Source organism: Equus przewalskii, chromosome 22, assembly GCF_037783145.1.
Source record: "Equus przewalskii isolate Varuska chromosome 22, EquPr2, whole genome shotgun sequence".
Classification (NCBI taxonomy): domain Eukaryota; kingdom Metazoa; phylum Chordata; class Mammalia; order Perissodactyla; family Equidae; genus Equus; species Equus przewalskii.
The window spans coordinates 2,282,374-2,303,384 of record NC_091852.1 but is presented as its reverse complement, the minus strand read 5'-3'; the positions used below and the strand labels follow the sequence as shown (position 1 = coordinate 2,303,384).

At 42.8% G+C, this 21,011-nt stretch overlaps 1 protein-coding gene across 30 annotated transcripts in view; it reads left to right on the top strand.

Moving 5' to 3' along the window:
- Positions 1-21,011, top strand: part of AOPEP (aminopeptidase O (putative)) — a 376,610-nt gene that overhangs the window by 69,645 nt on the left and 285,954 nt on the right. For all 30 annotated transcript variants that reach the window (XR_011531426.1, XR_011531425.1, XR_011531428.1 and 27 more), the window contains exon 5: positions 3,043-3,288. Coding sequence is in view for 24 of the 30 variants with exons in the window: in XM_070589922.1 (XP_070446023.1) it covers positions 3,043-3,288 (246 nt within the window). In the remaining 6 variants the exon portion in view is untranslated. The remainder of the gene's footprint in view (positions 1-3,042; positions 3,289-21,011) is intronic.

Here is a 21,011-nt window from a genome sequence, read left to right as displayed (position 1 = left end):
TGTGATTCTGAGTAAAACATGGTCACTCTTACTCCTTAGAAAACCTCTTGTAAAATCATTTCAGCCCCGCAGTTGTCTAAGAGGGAACCAGTGGTCTAGTTCCCATGATGTACCAGCCTGAAATAAATGTCACCATTCTTCCCCTCTTGGCAGTATTGATGGGTAATATGGACAAGGAGCAGCAGGAAACTGGAGAACCACAGAGCGGCTGAGCTCAGCCTCGAGAAAAATCCAGGATCCAAATTTACTCAGGAAGCATAGTGAGGTATATGAGGAAGGAGGGTCAGGAGGGAGGAGCTTATGATGACTCACGATGTGATAAAGTAGTTCTTATTCTTTAGGAATGTTGTGTGGATTAATTGGGATAATGCATATAAAGTGTTCAGAACAGTGCTTGGCACAGAGTAAATATTCAGTAGCACTTGTGGTAGGAGTTTTTATTTATTATTCTTATGTTCATTGGTATTACAGATTATTAATAATGGAAAATCAAGTATTATTATTAATCTTTACTATTAAAATCTGTACTCTGATTACAAGTCTGGGCACAAGGAATAGCTATTTATAAATGCTTGATTTGTTGAGGATATTGAGAGTGTATTGGAGCAAGCACAAATACAGAGATGAACAACTGAAGGCGAGTGTGAAAGGAGGATACAGCACTTTTGATTTTATTCTCGTTCTATGGAAGACTCTTCATGTCTTTATAAAAGTACAGTATTCCCTTACTGCTTCAGGAACATGGGTGTTGTATGAAGAGGGGCTCATGTGGCGAGTTGTCATAGAATGATAGTGCCGGAAGAAACCTTAGAAACCATTTTAAGTTTTCTGTTTGTTTTTAATTAAAGTATAATGAACATTCAACAAAATGCACAGATATTAAGTGTTTGGCTTGATGAATTTTTGATGATTGCGTACACCCTAAACCAGACAGAGAATATTCTGTCGCCTCCCAGATTTCCCTCACACCTGTCTCCAGTCAATTCCTCCCCTCCCACAGCAGCCGCTTTCCTGAGACCGTGTTAGAGATGAGGAAAAAGAGGCCCTGGATGCCGAGTCGCTTGCCTCGGGTCACAGTTACCCAGCCTGAAAAGAGCCACTGAAGCCCAGGTTTCCTGATCCTCATGTCAGAACCCACTTGTGGCTTCCCTAATGCTATTTCCATCTTTATTGGGAGCCTTAGTGGTCCCACTTACCCATAGCTTGATTGCCTTAAAGTCCTGCATTTTCTCCCAGGCTTTGATTATGAAAAATGATGCTAAGTCACACAGCTGGAATAATCTTCATTACTCTGGCTAGTGCCACTCATGTCCAGAGAGAATTTAACTCACCTTTTCTCTTGAACAAATTGACTTTTTCTTGGTATAGCATTGGCTACCTCAAACTATTCTCTAACCTTTGGGGTTCTTGCCTGCAAGAAATAGTCTTGCCTCATGGTGTGTTTCTACATACGCTAATTGAATACCTCTTTGCAAAACTGTGCTTTGATAGATAGAATGTAAACTTATGCCCTTTGTCCTGAAGATGCCTCTTCACCTCCAATTTCTCCATTACTTAACATGCTCTGAAAGCTTTTCAGAGAGTGCAAGCTTAAATTACTATAGCGCATTATAAACCTATGTAAATACATTAGGAAAAGATATTGTGGTGTTTTATTCAATAAATGGCTTTTTTCACTTCGTGAGACCTTTGATTGAATTGATACGCCAGTAGAGTCTCTGTCATTAGGTGGACACTGCAGCCTTTTCCATTAAATGTTTACCAGTAGGCAACTTTACTCACTTTCTCCATAAGGCAAGGTTATCAATCCAGGGACTCTGGCTAGGGTTCAACGTCAATAATTATTTTCTTCCTGTCACTTTATCCTGGCAGAGGTTTTTATGAGCCTCCATCGATTTTTCTTACCCTCAACTGTGGTGAAACGCCATCAGTGCTGGCAGCTGTGTCCTGTGCACCATGCTGTGGCGGGTGAGACGTTTCTTCACAGTTGTGTGGCTCTTCTTGGGCAGTGCTGGCCTTGATCAGGTGAAAGTCACTTCACAAACGTGGAGAGGTGTTGCGGTCTGCTCATATTGGGATGTGCCAGCATTTTAAGGTTTTTCAGTATTCACTGTGAATCTAATAAGTACCTATAGTTAGAATTATAATTTGTAAATTAAAATTAGGGGACTTTCCATTGTGTTTGAATAAAGGACATGTTAATAGGTGAAAAAACAGAGTTCCCTTTGATGTCGATTTCTTTGGGTAGGTAGGTTCTCTTGAGGCCTGTGAGTCAGGCTCTAGGAATTCGTTTTTAGCTCCACCTTTGACGGAATAACTGGCAGTGGTCAGATAGTACGGGCTGGGCTCTGATCTGTTTCCGTAAAAGGTTGATTCAATTAAATTTGTATTGAAAGTGCATTGGGGAAAATATTGTATCAAAAGTGCCTCTGTGTTCCTTACCAGCCTAACTTTTGATGGCCTTTGTAAAGAACACCTAGATTACTTTTCAGTAAAATGGGTTGTGTTCTTTTGACAAGTTGGAACCTCTACTGTCATTTGCTTCATTGTTCTACCTATGTCCACATCTTTTATTTTAGGAAATTCTGGAATGGAATCTTTAATTTGGTTGTACTGTCCCTTCCTTTATCAGTTATGAATCATCTCTCATTTGGAGAAAATTTTTCCTGTGGTGATATTTGAAAAACACATTTTAGAGGGCAGAAATTGCTTTTTATTTTGGTGGGGGGGTTGTTTTGTTGTTTTGAGTCTGGGGGTTTCCCCCCTATTTATTCTGAAACAAGATTTTACTACTTTATTTAGCTTAGACTGAAACTACTCAATCAATTGAGCACATCAGTAAGTATTTCGACCTGTAATTTTTCACTGCTGCACAGAAACAGACAAGCCAAGAACTCAAATGAACTGTCTTTGCTAGTGAGCCTGTCTGAACCGCTGTCTCTTCGAAGTTGTCCCTGTCTGTGAGACTTCCGCACCTTCACGGCAAGAAGAATAAACCTGATTTACCATAAACTGCATCTGTTTATTTCATGTTGTTCCCAGGTATGTTGGCGTTTGTGGTCACATGGAATACCCCTGCCGCTTCCAGAATGCTTCTGCCACCACCCAGGAGATCATTCCTCATCGGGTTTTTGCCCCAGTGTGCCTCAAGGGTGCCTGCCAAGAGACCCTTCTGCGGCTGATCCCTCCTTGCCTCTCAGCAGCACACTCTGTCCTGGGAACACACCCGTTCTCCAGGCTGGATGTACTCATTGTCCCTGCCAACTTTCCAAGTCTGGGGATGGCCAGGTATGTTGTTCCGTTGTGGCACTTGGAGAACATGCTCTGGAAATTCTTTGACTCTTGCTTTGCCTGAGCTCTGTCAGAGCTGTCATTCGATTAGGATGGAAGGGCCATCATTACTCCTGCTTGGACATCTCATTGCTGCCTTGAGGGGCAGTTTGTGTGTAGAGTCCGCTATGCATGAGTCTTTGAGTGTCTTGGACTCAATTCAAAGGCCATGAAATAAAGTCATGCTGAGATTTTGAACACATTGTGCCCCCAGAGTGATAAATGTTGGACCATGGCTGATCAGTGGCTGGTTAGCTTAGGTGGTAAGAGCATAATGCTAAGACGCCCAAGGTCATAGCTCTGGACAGAGTAACACAACTTGGTTCCAGGGCCACAGGCTGCTTGCCTAATCCTGACCAGCTGTCTCATCCATTCTTACCATTGGTCACAAGGGCAACGACTTGAGAGTCCCTGTGTCAGACTGTGGATGGATCAGTGTAAATCACACCACTGCTAGAAAAATAGCTCAAAGCACATGGCTAACTGGGGGAATTTGGAGGGAGTCGCTTGTCTTATTACTGTTTTTTAGTACAGTAAATATATTGTTCTTATTGTTGTCTCGGTTTAGTTTCTACCTGTAGAAAATCAAGACCTACAAGCTGAACCTTTCCTTATATGTTATTTACACCTAAAATCCATTCATTGATGCCATTGTTCATTCAGTAATAGGTGGCTGTGTTTCATGCAGCGTTTTACTTACTTAGGTACTCAGGATTTTATTTGGTTGTATTTCTATTCGAAAATCTTATTCATTTAACAATGAATATCCTTCACTAAGGATGGGAAAAATAAGCTCATCATAACACGTGACTGTAAGTTTTTCCCTATTAGTCAAGGAAATTCATGCTGCCAATTAATTTCCATGCTTTTGAACAGCTGTCATTTGTGGTGTTTTCCCTGAAAACGGCACACATTCTTAGTAAAACCCTTGAGTAGAAAAGAACTGACCAGAACATTTGCTTTTGATCTTTACTATATACATATACTTTTTAAAAGCTGGCTGGCTAGTCGTAATCCTTGAGGAGGTCTGAGAAAGTCATTTAGACTGATTTTTATCCTATATTTATGAAGATAATGGGAATGTAGAAACTAGGATAATTATATATATTTGGTTTTTGCATCATATAATTGTCTTGGATGTCTATATATAGAATTTGTCTTAACAAGGGGTCTTCTTTGGTCCCTTTGAAGAGTCTGCTGGACTTAATTTAAGCAGAATTATTGGTGAAGAAAGGGTTGTTCATTAAATGTTTCTCATTTGTACACAATTTTGAGGGGCCGTATTGTTTGGGAGTTTTTAGCACCTTATGAGAGTTGCAGTTGTTCAGGGCATGTTTGCTAAGAGTTCCAAGTTCTGACCTGAGGGAAGCAAAGGCAGAGTATTTTTCATACAGAGGACCTTATTTTCTATAGCTCCTTCCTGACATCAGTCTGCCAAACCAGAATTTGTTGACCTGCAGGCAATTCTGTAAAGCTTCTCTTTTCAAGGTTGCATGCCCAAGCAGGCAGGCTGTCTGTTTGCTGCTTTGTGAGATATTTAAAGTGATTTAAACATGTTTAACTCTGTATTTTTAAAGCAATATGCCTAAGGACCCTAAGGCCAAGTAGTACTGGGCACAAATGTCAAAAAATGTGATGGTGATAATAACTTAGCAGCAACAAGACTGCTTTTATGTTTAAAAACAGGAGAACCGTACATTTAAAAACTTGTGGTTTGTTGTCAAATATCATTTTTTTTCCGTTTTTTTCTTTCTTTTTAGACTGTGGAAAATGTCTGCCCTGGCCTAGATGTTTTCCTGGGTTGAGTTACCGTTCCCTGTATTTGAGCTGTGGAGGGGGGACTGTGGTATCTTCCCCTGCCAGGTGGGGGGTGGGAGGAAGCACTCTATTTTTCCTGACTCTGAGCTAAATTGATTCCACTTGCTTGGCTCGACTCTCTCAACATCCCAACACCTTGAGCCACATGCGACTGAGTGAGGTTTATGACTCAGCTGGCTCCCAGGGTCCTGCTGCCTTATTTATGGGGAGGGCTTTGCTTGGGGCTCTGTAAAGCAAGGCTGGAACAAAAATGACAGTCTTTGTAGATCAACTGTGTACCCTAAACAGGAATAGAGGAACCCCAAGTCTAGTAGGAGCCATCCAGAAAGACCTCCACACTGAAACTTGCCATCATCCTATTGGTTATAATTCGTGAGAGATCAAAGGGCTTCTTGGTAAATTAAATGGTTCTTTCTCCAGTCCATATTTTACAAACATGTATGCATGATTACAAATTCCATACCTCTGGATTTCTTTAGTGATTAGGTCTTAATCATAATGAATACCATTTTAGTATTCTTTTTTGGTAGATGACATTAAACATTCCCACGCAAACTAAAATGGGTACATTATTAATAACCATTTTAAAGACTTTTTAAATTTTTGGATGATATCCGTAATGATTTCACTGTATTTTAAATATTATGTATCATAGTTTGCATGAGTTATCGTAAAACTCTCCTCTCTGAGTCTGTTTTTGAGCCCGATTCTGAGATTTCAGTAAAGCGGGAAAAAACACATTTGTACAACTTGAATGTGTGATAATGACAAATCAGTTTATTAGATGGTAAATAATATACAAACAACATTTTAGAATTTGAAATGCTTTTCAAGCATAGCAGTAATTAGAACCTTTGTCAATACTGCACCTCATGATTTTTGTCACCTGTTAATATAATAGGAGCTATTACTTATTCCCTGCCCCACCCCCCATCCTTTTCTGAATCCTTGTTCTAGGGGAGAGATGCTTTCATTCCATTCTGATTCTGAGAAGAATCACTAGTTTGTCTTTAAGACACTATTGACAGTTCCATTCCTATACTTTTCTCATTTACTAAGTATGGGCTTTCTGTTTCTGTTGCGTTTTATTTTTGCCTCTGTAGAGGCTGAATCTGCCACATAAGGAGCTGTTGAGTATACATTTCTTGGATTGTGTAATATGATGGCTGTAGGAAGATTCGAGTGCATTTTAAATGATCTCCAATGTATGGAAAAGCTCTTTTCATGTTGGTGTAACTGGTGTTCTGCCATTTTCATTGTGTCCTCGTATTTTCTCAGGTGTCTCAGCTAGGGATTGACTAGTAAACTTAATTTCCTAGGTATTGAGAAATACATGAAAGGAGCTCGTCACCATGCTTAGACTCTTTGTTATAATAAGAATAATGTTAATGGAATAATATCCTGGAACCAGATTTATGACAGTTGCTTAAAAATTAACACCTCAGTCTTATCTGTGTATGTGTTTATAATAACTCTCTTGCTTCACCATTTGTCTTTCAGCAGTTCACAATTACATGTCACGGGGCATAATTAGGTTGGCAGAACTACCTTGCTGATAGCCATTCTTTTTTTTCCTTCTCTATTTGAATTTCAAGAATCTCCTGCAAATCATTTCAGAGTGGTTTTATGTTTAGAGCACCAAATAAAACAGCCATGGCTTCTCTCGCTCTGCTTCCCTGCTTTACCATTCACATGTAGCTTCACCTCCGGTCCCACAGGGAAAGTTGGAAAAAAAATGGCGGGAGTGTGGTTGATGATGGGTGACAAATTCTGCTTTGACCTTTTTTCCACTGGTTCTGTACAAGGTTGTCTTGTTCATCTGTTCATTGTTTGTTTATTCATTCATTCTTGCAATAAATTTCTATTAAGCATGTACTGTGTGCCAGGTAGGATTTAAGATACTGAGTCTACAAGGGTGAACAAGATTGATGAGGTCTCTGTCCTCGTGGAACTTACATTCTAGTCAGGGGAGAAAATGGTATACATAAAAACAAATAATTAAGATGTGTACTATGAAGAAAATAAAACCAAGTTAAGACAGAGTGACTAGGGATAGGTACCATCATTAGGGTTAGGAGGAAAAGGCTTCTTTAAAGAGTGACGTTTGTGATGATACTGCAGAACGAGAAGAAGCCAGCATCCTGAGCATGTAAGTTCAAATCCAAAGGCCCCAAGGTGGGAACCACTGGAGTGGGCTGGAGGAGCAGAAAGCAGGCCAGTGTGGCTGGAGGGCAATAAGCTTTTAGAATGGCTTTCCTTAAACTCATTTTGGATACCAGGAGCTGGCATGGTCCCTCAGGGCTTGGGTCACCTGAGCCACTCACACACCGGTATGGGAAGAGTGAGGGAGAGCTGCTAAGAAATGGCAGAGGTTGAGTAGAGATTGATGGTTCCAGTTAGTCAGGTGTATGCGGAGACAGTCCCAAGAAAGATCAAATCTTTTCTCGGTTTTCTGGAGACCAATGGTGCCATACCATCTGGTGACTGGCTGGTTAGAACCTAACTTGGTTTAGCATCTGCTGTCCTTGGGCAGAATTCTCCATTGTGGGAACATCAGAGCACCTCGCACCCAGACTGGCAACTTCCCCTTTTTGTCCCTTTCTTTCCCCTGGTGACTGCTGATTGATTCCTTGCAAGCTTTTTTGATGCAATAGGTCACAAGGAAGGAGGCTATGTTTACATGTTTACTCATCCTAATTTTTAAGTTTTTCAAAGACTGAACAAAAATAGGATTGATAAATAAAGGGCATAGAGAAATAATCACCAATTACTTAAATATCTTCAGTGCCCTTCACAGTAGAGAAAAACTATCAAGCTCTTTGTTACACACAGCTTACTCTTAAAAGATTTGATTGTGCAATGAAAGGATTCTGAATGCTTCTACTAGTTCCTGACTATTGCTTGCACAATTTTCTTAAGTACCTCGATTTGCGAAGAAATAGTGTGCACATCCATGCCCAAGAATGAAGTAACCAGCTCCCCCTCCACCCCCTCTTCCTGGGGTTAGACAGGGTGTTGTCCTGTTTATTCTTATCTCCCAACCAATGGGTAATAGAATCAGCAAAACATAACGTGCTGGTACAAAGGGCCTGTTGTTTTCAGCCTTCTAATTGTTCTCCTTTCTGCCGGGGAAGGAAGCAGTCATACATTTCTGTCATTATCTTAAGTAGCAAGGTTTCACAGCTTGTGGAATTTGTTTTCCTTGTTCTTTGTTATTCTACTTGAATTTTTGATCCCCCAAACCAAAAGCACCATACTTTTAGACAATCCTTTAAATTTCAGAAGATGTGACCCCCCCACTGTTTGAAGGCAGGATGGAACCATAGTGATCCTATCCTTTGGGAATCTGATTTGAGCTGCAAATTAGTGCAGCTTTCAGTTCACCAAGGCTGCCAGCAACTCCGCTAGCTCTGATGTGCTGAGGATTTTGGGGTCTGCGTGTGGGTTTTGTTTCTTTGTTATTGTTGTTGTTTGTTTCCCAGACTTTAAAACGTTCTCAAATTTCTTTCTGCATGGATTGTTTTAAAAAATATTCTGAAGAGGCATTTCTTACCCCTGTTTTCTAGTATAAGTCTCCTCTGTTTTTTCGAACAGGTGGATGTGAATGATAGAAAGCAGCTTATAACATCCTTTTCTTTTCCTTTAAAAATGTAATCCTTTGTTTACTGGCATGCCTGCCATTGCTGTAGTGATGAACATACTGTGTGTCATGAGTAGGAGGTCCATGCAAGGTGCCCCCTCAGACGCATCTCCTTTGTTGCTTTCTTTGTGTTAATTTCTCCATGTTGTTTTCTATTTCTGTTTTTCTTCTTGAGAAAATTATTTGACTTTGTTTCCCTCCCATCTTATAAGGAAGGGCTTTCCCCTTCTGGTGTGTTCTGGTTCTTTCATTTTTCTTTCTTGAAACAGAAACTGGTTTTCATAAGGTGATGCTCTTCTTGGACTCTGAAAGCCCTTGGCTGTGATTATTTGGTTAGTCTTGACAATATCAGTTTGTACTGAGTGAGGCAGGTAGGGAGAAGATGTATGTGTGCTCAATTTTTCACAGCACAGGTGTAGGAAGATATATGATGTCCCCAAGACACTTAGAGCCAGGAAGTCAGAAGAAGAAGTAAGAGGGCTTTATTCGGGGATGGCTGTCAGAGCCTGGGGTTCAGATTTAGGCAAGAGTTTTCTGTAACCCTCTCTGAGGTGTATATATTTGCTTCAGGGACTCCCCATGGAAATCATAGTGTCATAGAGTCTACTTGAAGATCAGCATTCACTCTGGGCTCATTCTGAGGCAGGCCATAGAATCTGGGTACCAGGCAAATTCCTGTTTCACATGAGTATGTTGGGGCCAGGCGCTCGCGCTCTCTCTCTCTCTCCTTTTGGAACAACATGCAGAGTGAACTCAGCTTTTGGCTTAGCCCGAATCTTCTCGCCATCAAACAGCTGTGCTGCTTGTCAGATCCAGGAGTAGCATTTTATCATCATTACTCCGCGATTTCTCACCCTCTGAAAGATTATGCTTAAGTGTTTTGTTTTCTTTGAACTGTCCTCCATACAGATAGACTGACAGTCCTGCCTTCAGAGAACACTGCTGGGGCCATCCTTCACCAGAGGTTGTCAGGCCTTTGAAAGGCCTTCCTGAAGCAATCATCCCTCTCCCTACATTTGTAATCTTCTCTCTCTACTGATGTCATCATAGGCCCCTAATCTCTTCCAGCCCTTGAGCCTGAGATGGCCAGTCGGCACTACCTTTTCATTTTTCCATTGCAAAGAAAAGGCTTTTATTTTTTCCCTCTCCCACTTATTTCTGTACAGAAGCATCATTACTGAATAGACCATACACTCCCTGGGTGAAGAAGAACAATGGAATTCAATGTGCAGAGTTACCTGAGTTGGAATATTCCCAAGCTTGTGGCTTCTCACTCCTCAGACCACTACACAGAGTGAGCCAGTGCTGTGACTTCTGGTCTGCGTTATATATCTATGTGGGCATGGAGCTGTGTTTGTATGTCTTTTAATGCTAGACTCCTTTTGGGGAGAACGCCAGCTCTGGAAACAGTCCTCAAGCAAGGTACAATGTACGAATAGCTCTGCTCATGGGGAACATTGCCTCTGTTGTATCACAGCCACTTTGCAGCTGGAACCCACCGACGTCTGAGCCGCAAAGGCGTATTTGCGTAAAGTGGGTAAGAATTGCCTTGTCGCTTTACTCCACTCCTAAAATGTAATTGGAAGAGTATCCCAGCTACCTTTTCTTATAAAGAAGTGCTCACTTTAAAAGGCCAGAGATGTGAGGAAACACTCCTTTAAGAAATGGATTACTTTTAAAAAATGATTGGTTTGTGGGATTTGCAGGTACAGTGCAAAAGTCCACCCTGATTTAACCCAAGTGGAGCTTGGAGTAGAACATGTTATATTTCTTGGTTAACTAACTGTGCTATTTATAGAGGTGACTCCTCAGAAAGTCTAGACATTGTTCCAGGAAGACAGAATGCCAGATCTGCCCTTCACCTTCCCAGTCAGCTTGCCGAAAATAACTACCTCCCCTTTTCACCATAAAATGGAAATCTTGGAACTCCGTTTTAGGAGGGTATGAATGATACTTGGGCTCCTGGCCAAGACTTGGGATGGGCAAGGAGGGATGTGGTCTTGTGAGCCTGGTGACCGCCCCCGACCCCCCGACCAGGCCTTTATTCGTTAGAGGCCGGGTTGCTGTGTCGTGGGGACTGTGGTTGGCAGATCCTAGTTTCTGAGTTGGTCTCCTCTAAGAGGAGGCCCTGAGAACCTACTGTGAGACTGAGTCAGCTCAGTTTCTGGCTTTTAGCATACGTGTGTGATTTCTGAACCTCCTGTTGAAAGCAGGCAGTTGGAAAAGGATGGATGGGCAAAGCCAACAGCTCCTTCAGTCATTCATGTCAACAGACAGGTGTGATGAGTGCTGATGATTCTGCAGCTACAAGGAAATAGGAGACCTTTGGCTAAAATCAGGGTTTTCTACAGTGGGTTCCAAGGAAGACTAGTTTTGTGGAATGTTAATAATGTGGGAAAAGGAACTGGGGCTTAATTAGTTCAGGAAATCAATGGATTAAACAAAGTTAAAATGGAATCTTTACTGGAGGGCTTCTAAGAAAGCCTTAGTATCCTTGTTATCCTGATTTAATACCCTGGCATATATGTGCCTTTTGAAGACAGGCCAGAATATGCAGTCTCCCCCAAACACTGTGCCTGGGGATGCTCCTTTACAGGGTGCGTTTCATGGGACTCTTGTGGTCTCAACAAAACACACTTTGGGAAATGATTCTATTCAGAAATACCGTGGAGTCCATTGCACAGCTGGCTGTGGAATCCAACTTTTATTCTGTCAGTGGTGGTTGAGGACCTTCCACGTGTCAGGCACTGGGCGAGGGCCTTGCTTTATTGCAGTGAGGAAGATGGGCTCACAGTTTAGTGCAGCAGGCTCCACACTTTTCTGATTACACAGCTGTTTTGTTTAATTTTTTTATTGAAGTATAATCTCTTTGAACAATTACTCCCTCCCTATATTTATATTTATTTATAAGTTGTATATATGTAGTACAGTGTTAATATATTAGGTACACTATAAAATACACACAATAATAGAAATTTAAAAGGATAAGAAAAACACCAGTTATAAAAGGAAGTTCTGTCATTTCCCCTACCCTCTAATGGATTGGCTAGGGCCCTGGGATCCCTGCAGCCACCTGGGCCCCACCGCAGAGACTCTGATTCGGTAGGCTTGGGGTGGGGTCTTGTCACCTGCAGTGTTAACACTTCCGCCCAGGTGATTCTGCTGCAGGTGTTAGGGAGCACTGTGTGTTTGCTGGGGACAGTGCGGGGTGTCTCTGGACAGGTGTCTCTTGGGAAGCTTTCATACACTCCCCTGCTGTCCTTTCGTCTTCTCTCAGATGAGAATGTCAGACTGAGGAAAGAGGATGGTGGTTGAGCACCCAGATGATGTCCCTGCTTGTCTGTTACTAGTAAGGAAGGCATGTTCCTGAGGAGCTGGGTCCAGGGACAGGCCAGGATCCCCTGCCTAGTTTTCTTTTCTGGAAAAGTAAGGGGCCAGTTTAGCATTGCTTGCAGTGTCTTAGAGCCCTAACATTCTTTGATTTAATTAGGTTTGAGTATTTTCGACAGGGATGGGAGTGATTCAGTTTCCTTCAGCAATTTACATACACATATATTTTCTTTTTGATGTCAGAGCTAGTTATGTAAGCCTGGGATTTTTCTTGTACTCCTTAGGCACCTGGGCTGCAGTAGGCGGTTTAACTTTTAGGCCCGCAAGCAGAAGGTTCAGAAGGGGCCTCTCTTACCCCTAGTTAATTGCAAAATAAACAGATCTCAAGGGCAAGGGCCCCTTCCTTTCATAATAACCGCCTCTGCTCTGCGTACCATCAATGCAAAACAGCCTTTCCAAATACCGCCTCGGGAGCATGCTCCATGGATGAAGGCCTGCTTCCTTCAGCCTGGCAAGTTACCACTCAGAGCCCCTCCTCTCGCCCCTTCGGAGTTAGCAGCTCACTTGCCCTCCCCCGCTTTTTTTAGCCTTCAGATATCTCCATTTGCAAACTAATAAATTGCACGTACATATGTTTGAACAGTTGTCAGGCTTGTCTGCTGCTCAGACTGTGCTTTGGTTTAAAACAAACAACAACAGAGAGCCCAGAGTGGGGGGATGGATGAAGACATTTCAGTTGTACCTGCAGGTGGTGTTGTTTTGACCTTGACAGTCAGTTTTAAATGACCTGTCGAGCACCTCTGTGTGCTTCTGGGCACACCCACCTGGAAGATATTATATTCCCTAAGCTTTATGTGCCCTAGCAGGCAGGCCAGGATTTTGTTTTCATCGATAGAGGGTTAATGCATGCATAGCAGGACTTTACTGAGAGGGGCCCGGCTATAAACGCTGTTTTCATTTAATTCTGATTTTTCTTCTCCCTTGGCTTAACCCTCCCCGCCCCCAGGCCCTGGTCCAACCTCCTCCAGACTCCCTCCACCCCCAATCAGCCTTCCCTTCTCTCTCACCCCCTCTGTTTGGCTTCAAACCATTTCTTCCTGGCTTTGATATTTCCTTGCAGAGCTGCAAGCAATCAGGAGATTATAGGCCCCAGAGCTCAGTAGGGCATACTGCCTGGTAGGGGACTCAGGCCCCAGTCCCCAGACCACCTCAGGAAATCAGACCCAGAAAGCCTGCGAGCCCCCAGGACCTTCCACCCCCGCCCCTGTGCTTGTTCCAATAACCAGCTCCCCTGGGCAAGGGTGGGGAATGAGAGGGACCTTTTTGGAAATGATTCTGACCTTTCATATGTGGTCTAGGGTCGCCTCTTTTGCGTGTGTTTGAATTTTATCTTTTCAAACTTTGAGTGTCTCGTCTGCCTTCCAAGGCCGAACAAGTTGGTGCTCAGAAGTTGGGGTAAGGAGAGTAAATGAACAAACGAAAGGAGCCCATTGGATTCAGCCTCATACCGACCAATGCTTGTATAGTTTCAAGCTATTTGAGGATATAAATGATGGCTCTTTATCCAAGAAACCCCTTTTCCTTGGCTTCCATGTCTAAAGCCCCGAGTTGTTGAAGGAGATCTATACTATATTTCTAAAGGTAGAGATGAGAGAGAAGGTGCTTGTTCTCAAGACCAAATGTACATCTTATCATTCTGCAACACTTCCTCCAAAGTCTGAAAGAAATAGGCCCAGATGTAGATATTTACCTCTCTGGTGTTGCCACCACCAGCAAGTGTTCCACCATTCAGTCAGCTCATAGAGGTGGCTCAAGGAGATGGACTCTGCCTGGTCCTCTAGATACCTTGTCGAGATTTAACTCAGGATCTGAGAGGAAGACCAATGCTTGTCAACCTGGCCTCCTCAGACCCTAAGAAGCTTCCCAGGCCATGGCAGTGCATTACACTGTCTCCCTCCAGGGGACACAAACCACTTAGTCTTCATCCCCTTGGCCCTAGGGGCACCTCTGTATTGGAATCTTATTACTTAACGTTTGGTACAAGTCCTTACCTGGGATTTCCCAGTTGGAATGAAGAGTAGAGGAGGCTAAGAAGTGTGTGGTATGAGAGTCACTGATCTGTGTTTCCAATCACCATAGAGAAACCTGGTCTCAGAGAATGTAAGAGAAGCAGAAATATGGATGAGAAATGGCATTCACGTGTGTGCCTCTGCTCTTCTTGTGGGTCTGTGAGCCTTCAAACAAGGGCTGTATTTGGTCCAAACTGGTTGAGTTGGGTTTCAGTCATTTACAACCCAGGGCCCTGACTAACTTACAAGAACTACTTCCTTTTTTGCTTCTATAAACAAAAGCATCGTTAGACCTTAGGATCAGAAAAAGGAGTCAGTAGCTTTGAACAGCTCTGGATCCTTTCCCTTCCAGCCTTCAGATTCTTTCATGACGATACCATCTGACTAACTCTTTACAGCTTGTGGCGTGTCCTCATGTATATATTCTCTCATTTGATCCTGACAAATAAGCTCTCGGCCTTTCCCTGGTCCAGCTGCCACAGGCTCCCCATAGCTTCCTTCAAGACCAGCCCTGTTGTGACTCTCCCCAGCCTTCTCTGAGATCTGGAATCCCTGCTGCTCAGAGAGGTCTGTCTGCCCAGCCCCTCCCATGATGTTCCATCCACCAGGCAGTGCCTGCTCTGCTTTCTGCTCAGTGAGTAGTTTATCTTGTGGGGTGATGAGTCCCAGCAGGTGTTGACAGCTGGGATCAGGGCCTAGGCTTCTGTGACTCTTGGCCTCTGAGGTGTAGGGCAAGTGGATCCTAATGATGGGTTGTTTGCTTGAGCTGAGCGGTTGTAGACCCATGCCTGGGTTGTGAGCTAAGCAAAGGCAAGCCCCAGGCAACCAAGTGCACTTAGCGTCCTCTCATTTCATTTCTTTCTCCCGGGTCAGCCTTTTGAACTGCCGTTTTGTTACTGCAGGCTTCCTCAGAGCCTGCGGTTGTCCTTCTGCCCCCCAGGGCGCTGTGTGAGATGGTGAAAAGACAGCACCGACTTTGGAGTCAGAAAGGCCAGTGTCAGTGTAGCTGTGCCAATGTAGCTGTGCTGTGAAACCTAGCCCAGTTACTCATTTGTAAAATCCTGCGGCTGCTCACATCCAGGCTCTGGTGCACATTAGGTAAGACCATGTGTAAGATGCTTGGTCTATAGTAGGGCCTCAGGAAATATTGGCTCCTTGCTTCAGTAGGCTTGGAGAAATTTGGTAGTTTTGTGGGTCAAAAAACACCTAAGATTTGTTGCTTATTAATGTGAATCTCAAACTTTAAGGTCCCTACCACCCCAAAATGTCCCCTATTCTCTGAAACAATAGCTCCAGGGAGAAAATAAAAATAGGTGTGACTAGTTACCATGGTGGTATGAAAACAGGAATGGTTTGTTATGAAGAGTTATTGGGTCTAGATTAGTCAAATTGTACAAATGGAATTTGTCGACTCACTGAAGGGGCATTTTAGAGTAGCCTCTACAGTCTTGGTAGGCCTTCCTTCAAGGATGTAGCTTGAACTGTAGGAGTTGAAACATACGTGTTAACTTTCCTTCAGGAGTTTAAACATACGTGTTAACTTTCCTTCCGCCAGAAAGAAAGTTGAAGAAGGCAGCAGAAGAAAACCACTAGATATTTTTGGTTCAAGTTGAATGTATTTCTTAGTTCTTTTTCCACATCTAACGACAAATGAAAAGAAATGCTGATCTTCTGAGGATTTGGGACCCCACCTGGACTCAAGTGGACTCTTTGAGCCCCCCTGGGGCTCTGGATCCACCAGTTGGACAAAGCATTGCCTCCTTGACCTCTTGCTCCCTGTCTGCTCCTGAAGCAGCTGTCTCTGGTCTGTTCTCGGGGGTACAGAGGCTTTATCTGACCTATGCTTGAAAGGACTCCGTGATGGAAACTTCTGAAAGAAGCCTGTGTTGCCATACCTGTGGCTTCTGAATGGAGCCAGAGAGACTCTGAGTTAGAATGGCCAGGATGGACAGGCGAGCTGCCACAGGGGCTGGGTGACCGCCTGCACTGCTCTCTTTGAATACTGGCCTCGCTCAAATTGCCTTCCCAAGGCCCCTGTCCCAGAAGCACATGCAGAATTTTGTAAATAGTACCCATCTGTCTTGGTTGAGATAATCCTGTGGGCCAGACTAGGAATGGCTCAAGACGCTTTTACAAAAGAAGCAACCATAAAAGCCCTTTGAATAGTAAGTTTCTTTAGTGAAATTTTCTCTTTTTTTCCCTCTACCTCTGTTCCTGCCCACTCACTCCTCTCATTCCTTAGGTACTTTTGTTAGCTTTTTTATGACCTCCTGTGTCTTTTCATGCAGATTCAATAATAACTATATAGATTATTATCCCTCCTCTCTTATGCAAAAGGAGGCAGAGCACACACCTGTTTACACTGTGCTTTTATCACTTAACATTATATCCTGGATTTCTTTCTTTTATTAGGCCTTAGAGAGTTTCCTCATTCTTTTTTTTAGCTGCATGGTATTCTATTCTATGGATGTTCTCAGTTTATTTTTCCGAAATATGCATCTTTGAGTATTTCCCAGTATTTTCCTGTTGTAAACAGTGCTGCATTGAGCACGTGGTGTATTTTAAAGAATCAGTAAATGCACGACGATCCCGTTAACAGGCCATGCCTTGTGTGAGAAGTAGGGATGTGCTTGCATCTTATTTGTCCCCCACTAGTGCTGTAAGTATAGGTGGAACCATATGAAATTTCTGGGTTTGGAAATTTCAAAAACAGTTGAATATCTGCACTTTCGTGTGGTTCACCAAGACTTGGAGGAACTTTCATGCAGTAAAGCAGGGATGGAAATAAGAATATAAGTCTCTCACCTCAAACTTAATGTGTCATTGTGAAGCTCTTGCTCCTTTAGGCCCGAGTCCTCATTTCATAAACTGAGTGGAAGCCATGATGCTCCCCTTTCAGCAGTTTTGTAATGATGTTGTTCTTCAGATTTAATTACTTTTAACCACTGTAAAGTTGTGTTCATCCTTTTCTTAGTAACTTTGGAAATTTAAAGAGAATCTCTTTTTTAAAAAACGAATCTACGTGTTTGACATTCTTAAACAGCATTAAGAAACACCATTTATTTTTCTGGTTAAGAGAAATAGGTATTATTTATGCAGTTTGGGCTGTTGGTGTTATTTATTTGGGTTGCGCCCTGGTGTTGAGTGAGTGGTACTCGCTGGTGTAGGGACCTGCAGCTGGGCTTCCAGGAGCACAGCGTTTGTTCCAGAGACTTGGCGGTGGGCAGGCAAGAGGCTGCGCTGAGCCCAGGCCAAAAGGCCAGTGACTAGTCTTATAAAATAACGCTGCTGTGTAGGTTTCACTTCAGAAAATTTGAAGGAGGAAATGGGAGAATATTCTTTAACCACAGTGGGAAGAAAATGAAGGGGAATGCTAATGCTGTCTCTGTTTTAAAACGGAGGATGTTGAGAAGACAGAGATTTTTAATGGTTTTAATCTTCAGACTTGGGCAGAAGACCAAGCATGATCTGAATACAGAAAAAGTGGCCTGAGATGCCAGAAAAGGAAGTGGAAAGTAGTGGGTTATGGAAACAACTGAATGTGTCCGAATTTCCAGGCTCCTCAAGGAATGGGTTGAGTTGGGGCAGAGTTGCTGAAACGTTTTTTAAAGCTCAGTTGAATGTCTGTATGTCACCCCCCGCATAATTCTAGAAGCGTATTACCCAAAACTCAATTTTAATTAGTAGGCAGAGCCTAGGCTGCTGTCCCATTATGGTTTCGTGTTGGCCAGAATAATCTAATTTTTTTCGGTGACATCAATGGGAAGCAAGAAATGGATGTGATTTATCTCAGCCTTCATAAGGCATGGCACTAAAGAACAAGTTCAGAAAATGTTCTTTACCAGCATGGCAAATTATTTTTTTAAGACTCTAAAAGGCAACTATTGTAGTGAATAGAAAATTAATATAAGCTGTAGGCCCCCACACTGTGTGTGTGCAAACACACACACACACACACACACACACACAGAGAAGCATTCAGCCTATTGACTTCCCTGGCAGGTATTTCCTATAGATGCACACACAGAATTCAGCGATGCCCATGCTGCTTTGGTGGCACCGTCACCACTTAGGGGGAACAGACAAAGAACGGTCACAGAGAGTGCAGTGAGGGGAGCTGCTGGTTGTTTGTCACCTCCCCAACCTGGCAGGACCCTGGGACCCCTCTAAGGATGTGGCGACACTGAAGCAGCAATCGGAGGGTCATTTTTTTGTGCTTTCAAATGGGATGCCTGATCTGATGGGAAGTAGACTTGTGCTTGTCTGGTTTCTAAGGCCAAGGGAAATGACTCTTCATAAAAAGAAAATTATGCGGAAGTCCTTTTTTATAGCTAACCCTTGTTCGTCTTGCTATGATAACACACCTTCCCTCACAGCCTAACTCCAGCAGCAGAATCACTGGTCACCCCATGCTGAATAGTGGGGTGCTTTAGTACTTACTTGCTTTGTTAATAACCTTCCAGCTTTTTCTTTTCTAGGCTAGATAATCCTAACAGTGTTGAGTTCCTTTTTATAGTTTCTACTTTCTTTTTCTTTAATCATCTCAGTTGGTTTCTTCTGGATCACTTTCTAGTTCTCTTCATTGCTCAGAAGATGAAAAGTCCAAAACCAGGCATGGGAAGTTGCAAGGTGTCTCTGTAGTGAATGTGGGATCCATTTATGGAGCTCTTAACTCGGGGCCCAGGATTGTGCTGAGCACATTTCACACTTTGCCCCACTTAAGCCTTACAATCTCTGCAGGTAGAGGCTATTTTACTGGCATTTTGTAGGTGAGGAAACTGAAAAAAGAGTAGTTCTGTGTCTGGCCCATCTCTCAGGTGACACAGCTGAAACTCAACCTGAGTCTCTGACTGTGGAGCCTGCAGTCTGAACCACTTCTCTCTGGTGCCATGATTTCATTCATCAGTCCCAGAATCTTATGTTTAACTCCAACAACTATGCTGGGCAGCTGGCTCACTTTTCCACTTAAAGATCATTATAGCTCCCTTTTACTACTTTATTAACACATGGTTGGTCATTCCTTACTTTAGACTGGTCTGCACGTGTTCCTGGAAATTCATTTTATTTAACCACGTTTCCAAGTTCTTTAATTCTCACTGGATTCTAATTCAGTCCTTCAAGAGGCTATTAACCCCTCTTAGTTTGATTCACTGGAGGATCTAATGAAGTTTCTTAACCGACGGGTTCCACAGGGAATCTTGGGTGTCCAGTGCCCTCCCCGATGTCATCCCCTACACTTACCCTGGCCCTCTTGGGTTTCCATGGCGACTGAATGGAAGGCGGTAGAGAGTGAGCAACAGTGTTGGCCGTCAGTGGCAGTTGATTTTTAGGTACTATTTATTCAAATTTGGAGGATTCACCAGAATTCCACAGTAACTTCAGAACTAGGGAAATCTAACTTGGATTTTGTTTCAAGGCCAGGGTTATCATGTACTCATTGCTGTCACTGAGAATCTGGGACACTGCTAAGATGTCGGTTTGTGGAAGCCATGCCTTTGGAATGAAAAAACACCATCTATGAAGAATATTCACAAGATGCTGAATTGTATCACAGCCAGCATGCTGCACTGTCGCAGGCAAGTAGATGACATTCAGGTACTATTTATAAAGTGAGGGAAAGGATGCACGTAGGAAGAGCAGTGATGATGAAAGTAATTTTGCTTTTTGCCAAAGATATCTAATATAATTTCCCCGGTGTATGGACACCAGTTTAGGCATTACAATTATCCTCGAAATTAAAATTAAAGTAAAAAATATTCTCTCATAATACATTTTTTAGGAATAACCAAAAAAGATCCATGTTCCAGAATCTCTTCAAGCCCCTAAAAAGAGGAGTTCAAGAGTCTTCGGTCTTTAGCTTTCCTTTCCTTCTCATCTTTTGTGGTTTCTTGCCCAAAGATGTTAACATCAGCCAAGGATGGTCTCCTGCAAATCTCTTGCGATTATAACCATCATTACAAGTATAGCTTGACATCTGCTCTGTTTAAGAACTCAGAGGTACTTGGAAACACTGCTGGGAATAGTCCTTCACTTCCAGGTGGAACCATAAAATAACTAATTTCTGCCTGTACAATTATACTCTTCCAACCATTTGTCAAATTCAGCTCCAAATAGGATCTTGAGTACAGAATATTTTTTTCTGGTTGCTGCGTAGCTCAGTTAATCTGTAAACCACGGGAGTGTGTTATTGAGAGCATTTGCAGAAGGGCGGAACCAGGAGCTCTTCGCCTGAGCAAGAAAATGTTTCATTATTTACAGAGCAAGGGAGTGAAACCCCTGAGACTTGAATTCCGTCTCCTCAGGGGAATTATGGATGCATTCCTTTACCGTAATGGAGGAAAAGAATTAAATAGAGAAAACAACCATTCTTTTACATTTCTTTTTCCTCTTTCAATTTTGCTCTCTAGTTTTTGTAATATCCTTCTCAAGTCTTGAAAATACAACTGCTTCCCATTTGGTAAGCTTACCCCCACCCCCCTTTTCCATTTCGCAACAGCGTTTTCCTGTGTTTTCAATGGCACCAAAATTAACATGGCTGTTTTTATTTAACAGGAACAACTTCAAGTTTTATATTACACACCCAGCCAAAGAATCTTTGATTTTCGCCCTGGCGTTCCCAAGATGTTAGCATGGCTTTGAAAACAGGGCTATTTAACTGCTGTTGCAAACACAGTAGGGAGAACAGGGCAGATTGGGGAGGGCAGAGTGAGAGAACAGAGCAGATGAGGGACATTGGCCTCCCCCAAGTTACTATTTTTAAAGTGTGCTTCCCTACTGAATAGCTCAATTTACAAATCCTACTGGATATCGTTTTGACCTTCCCT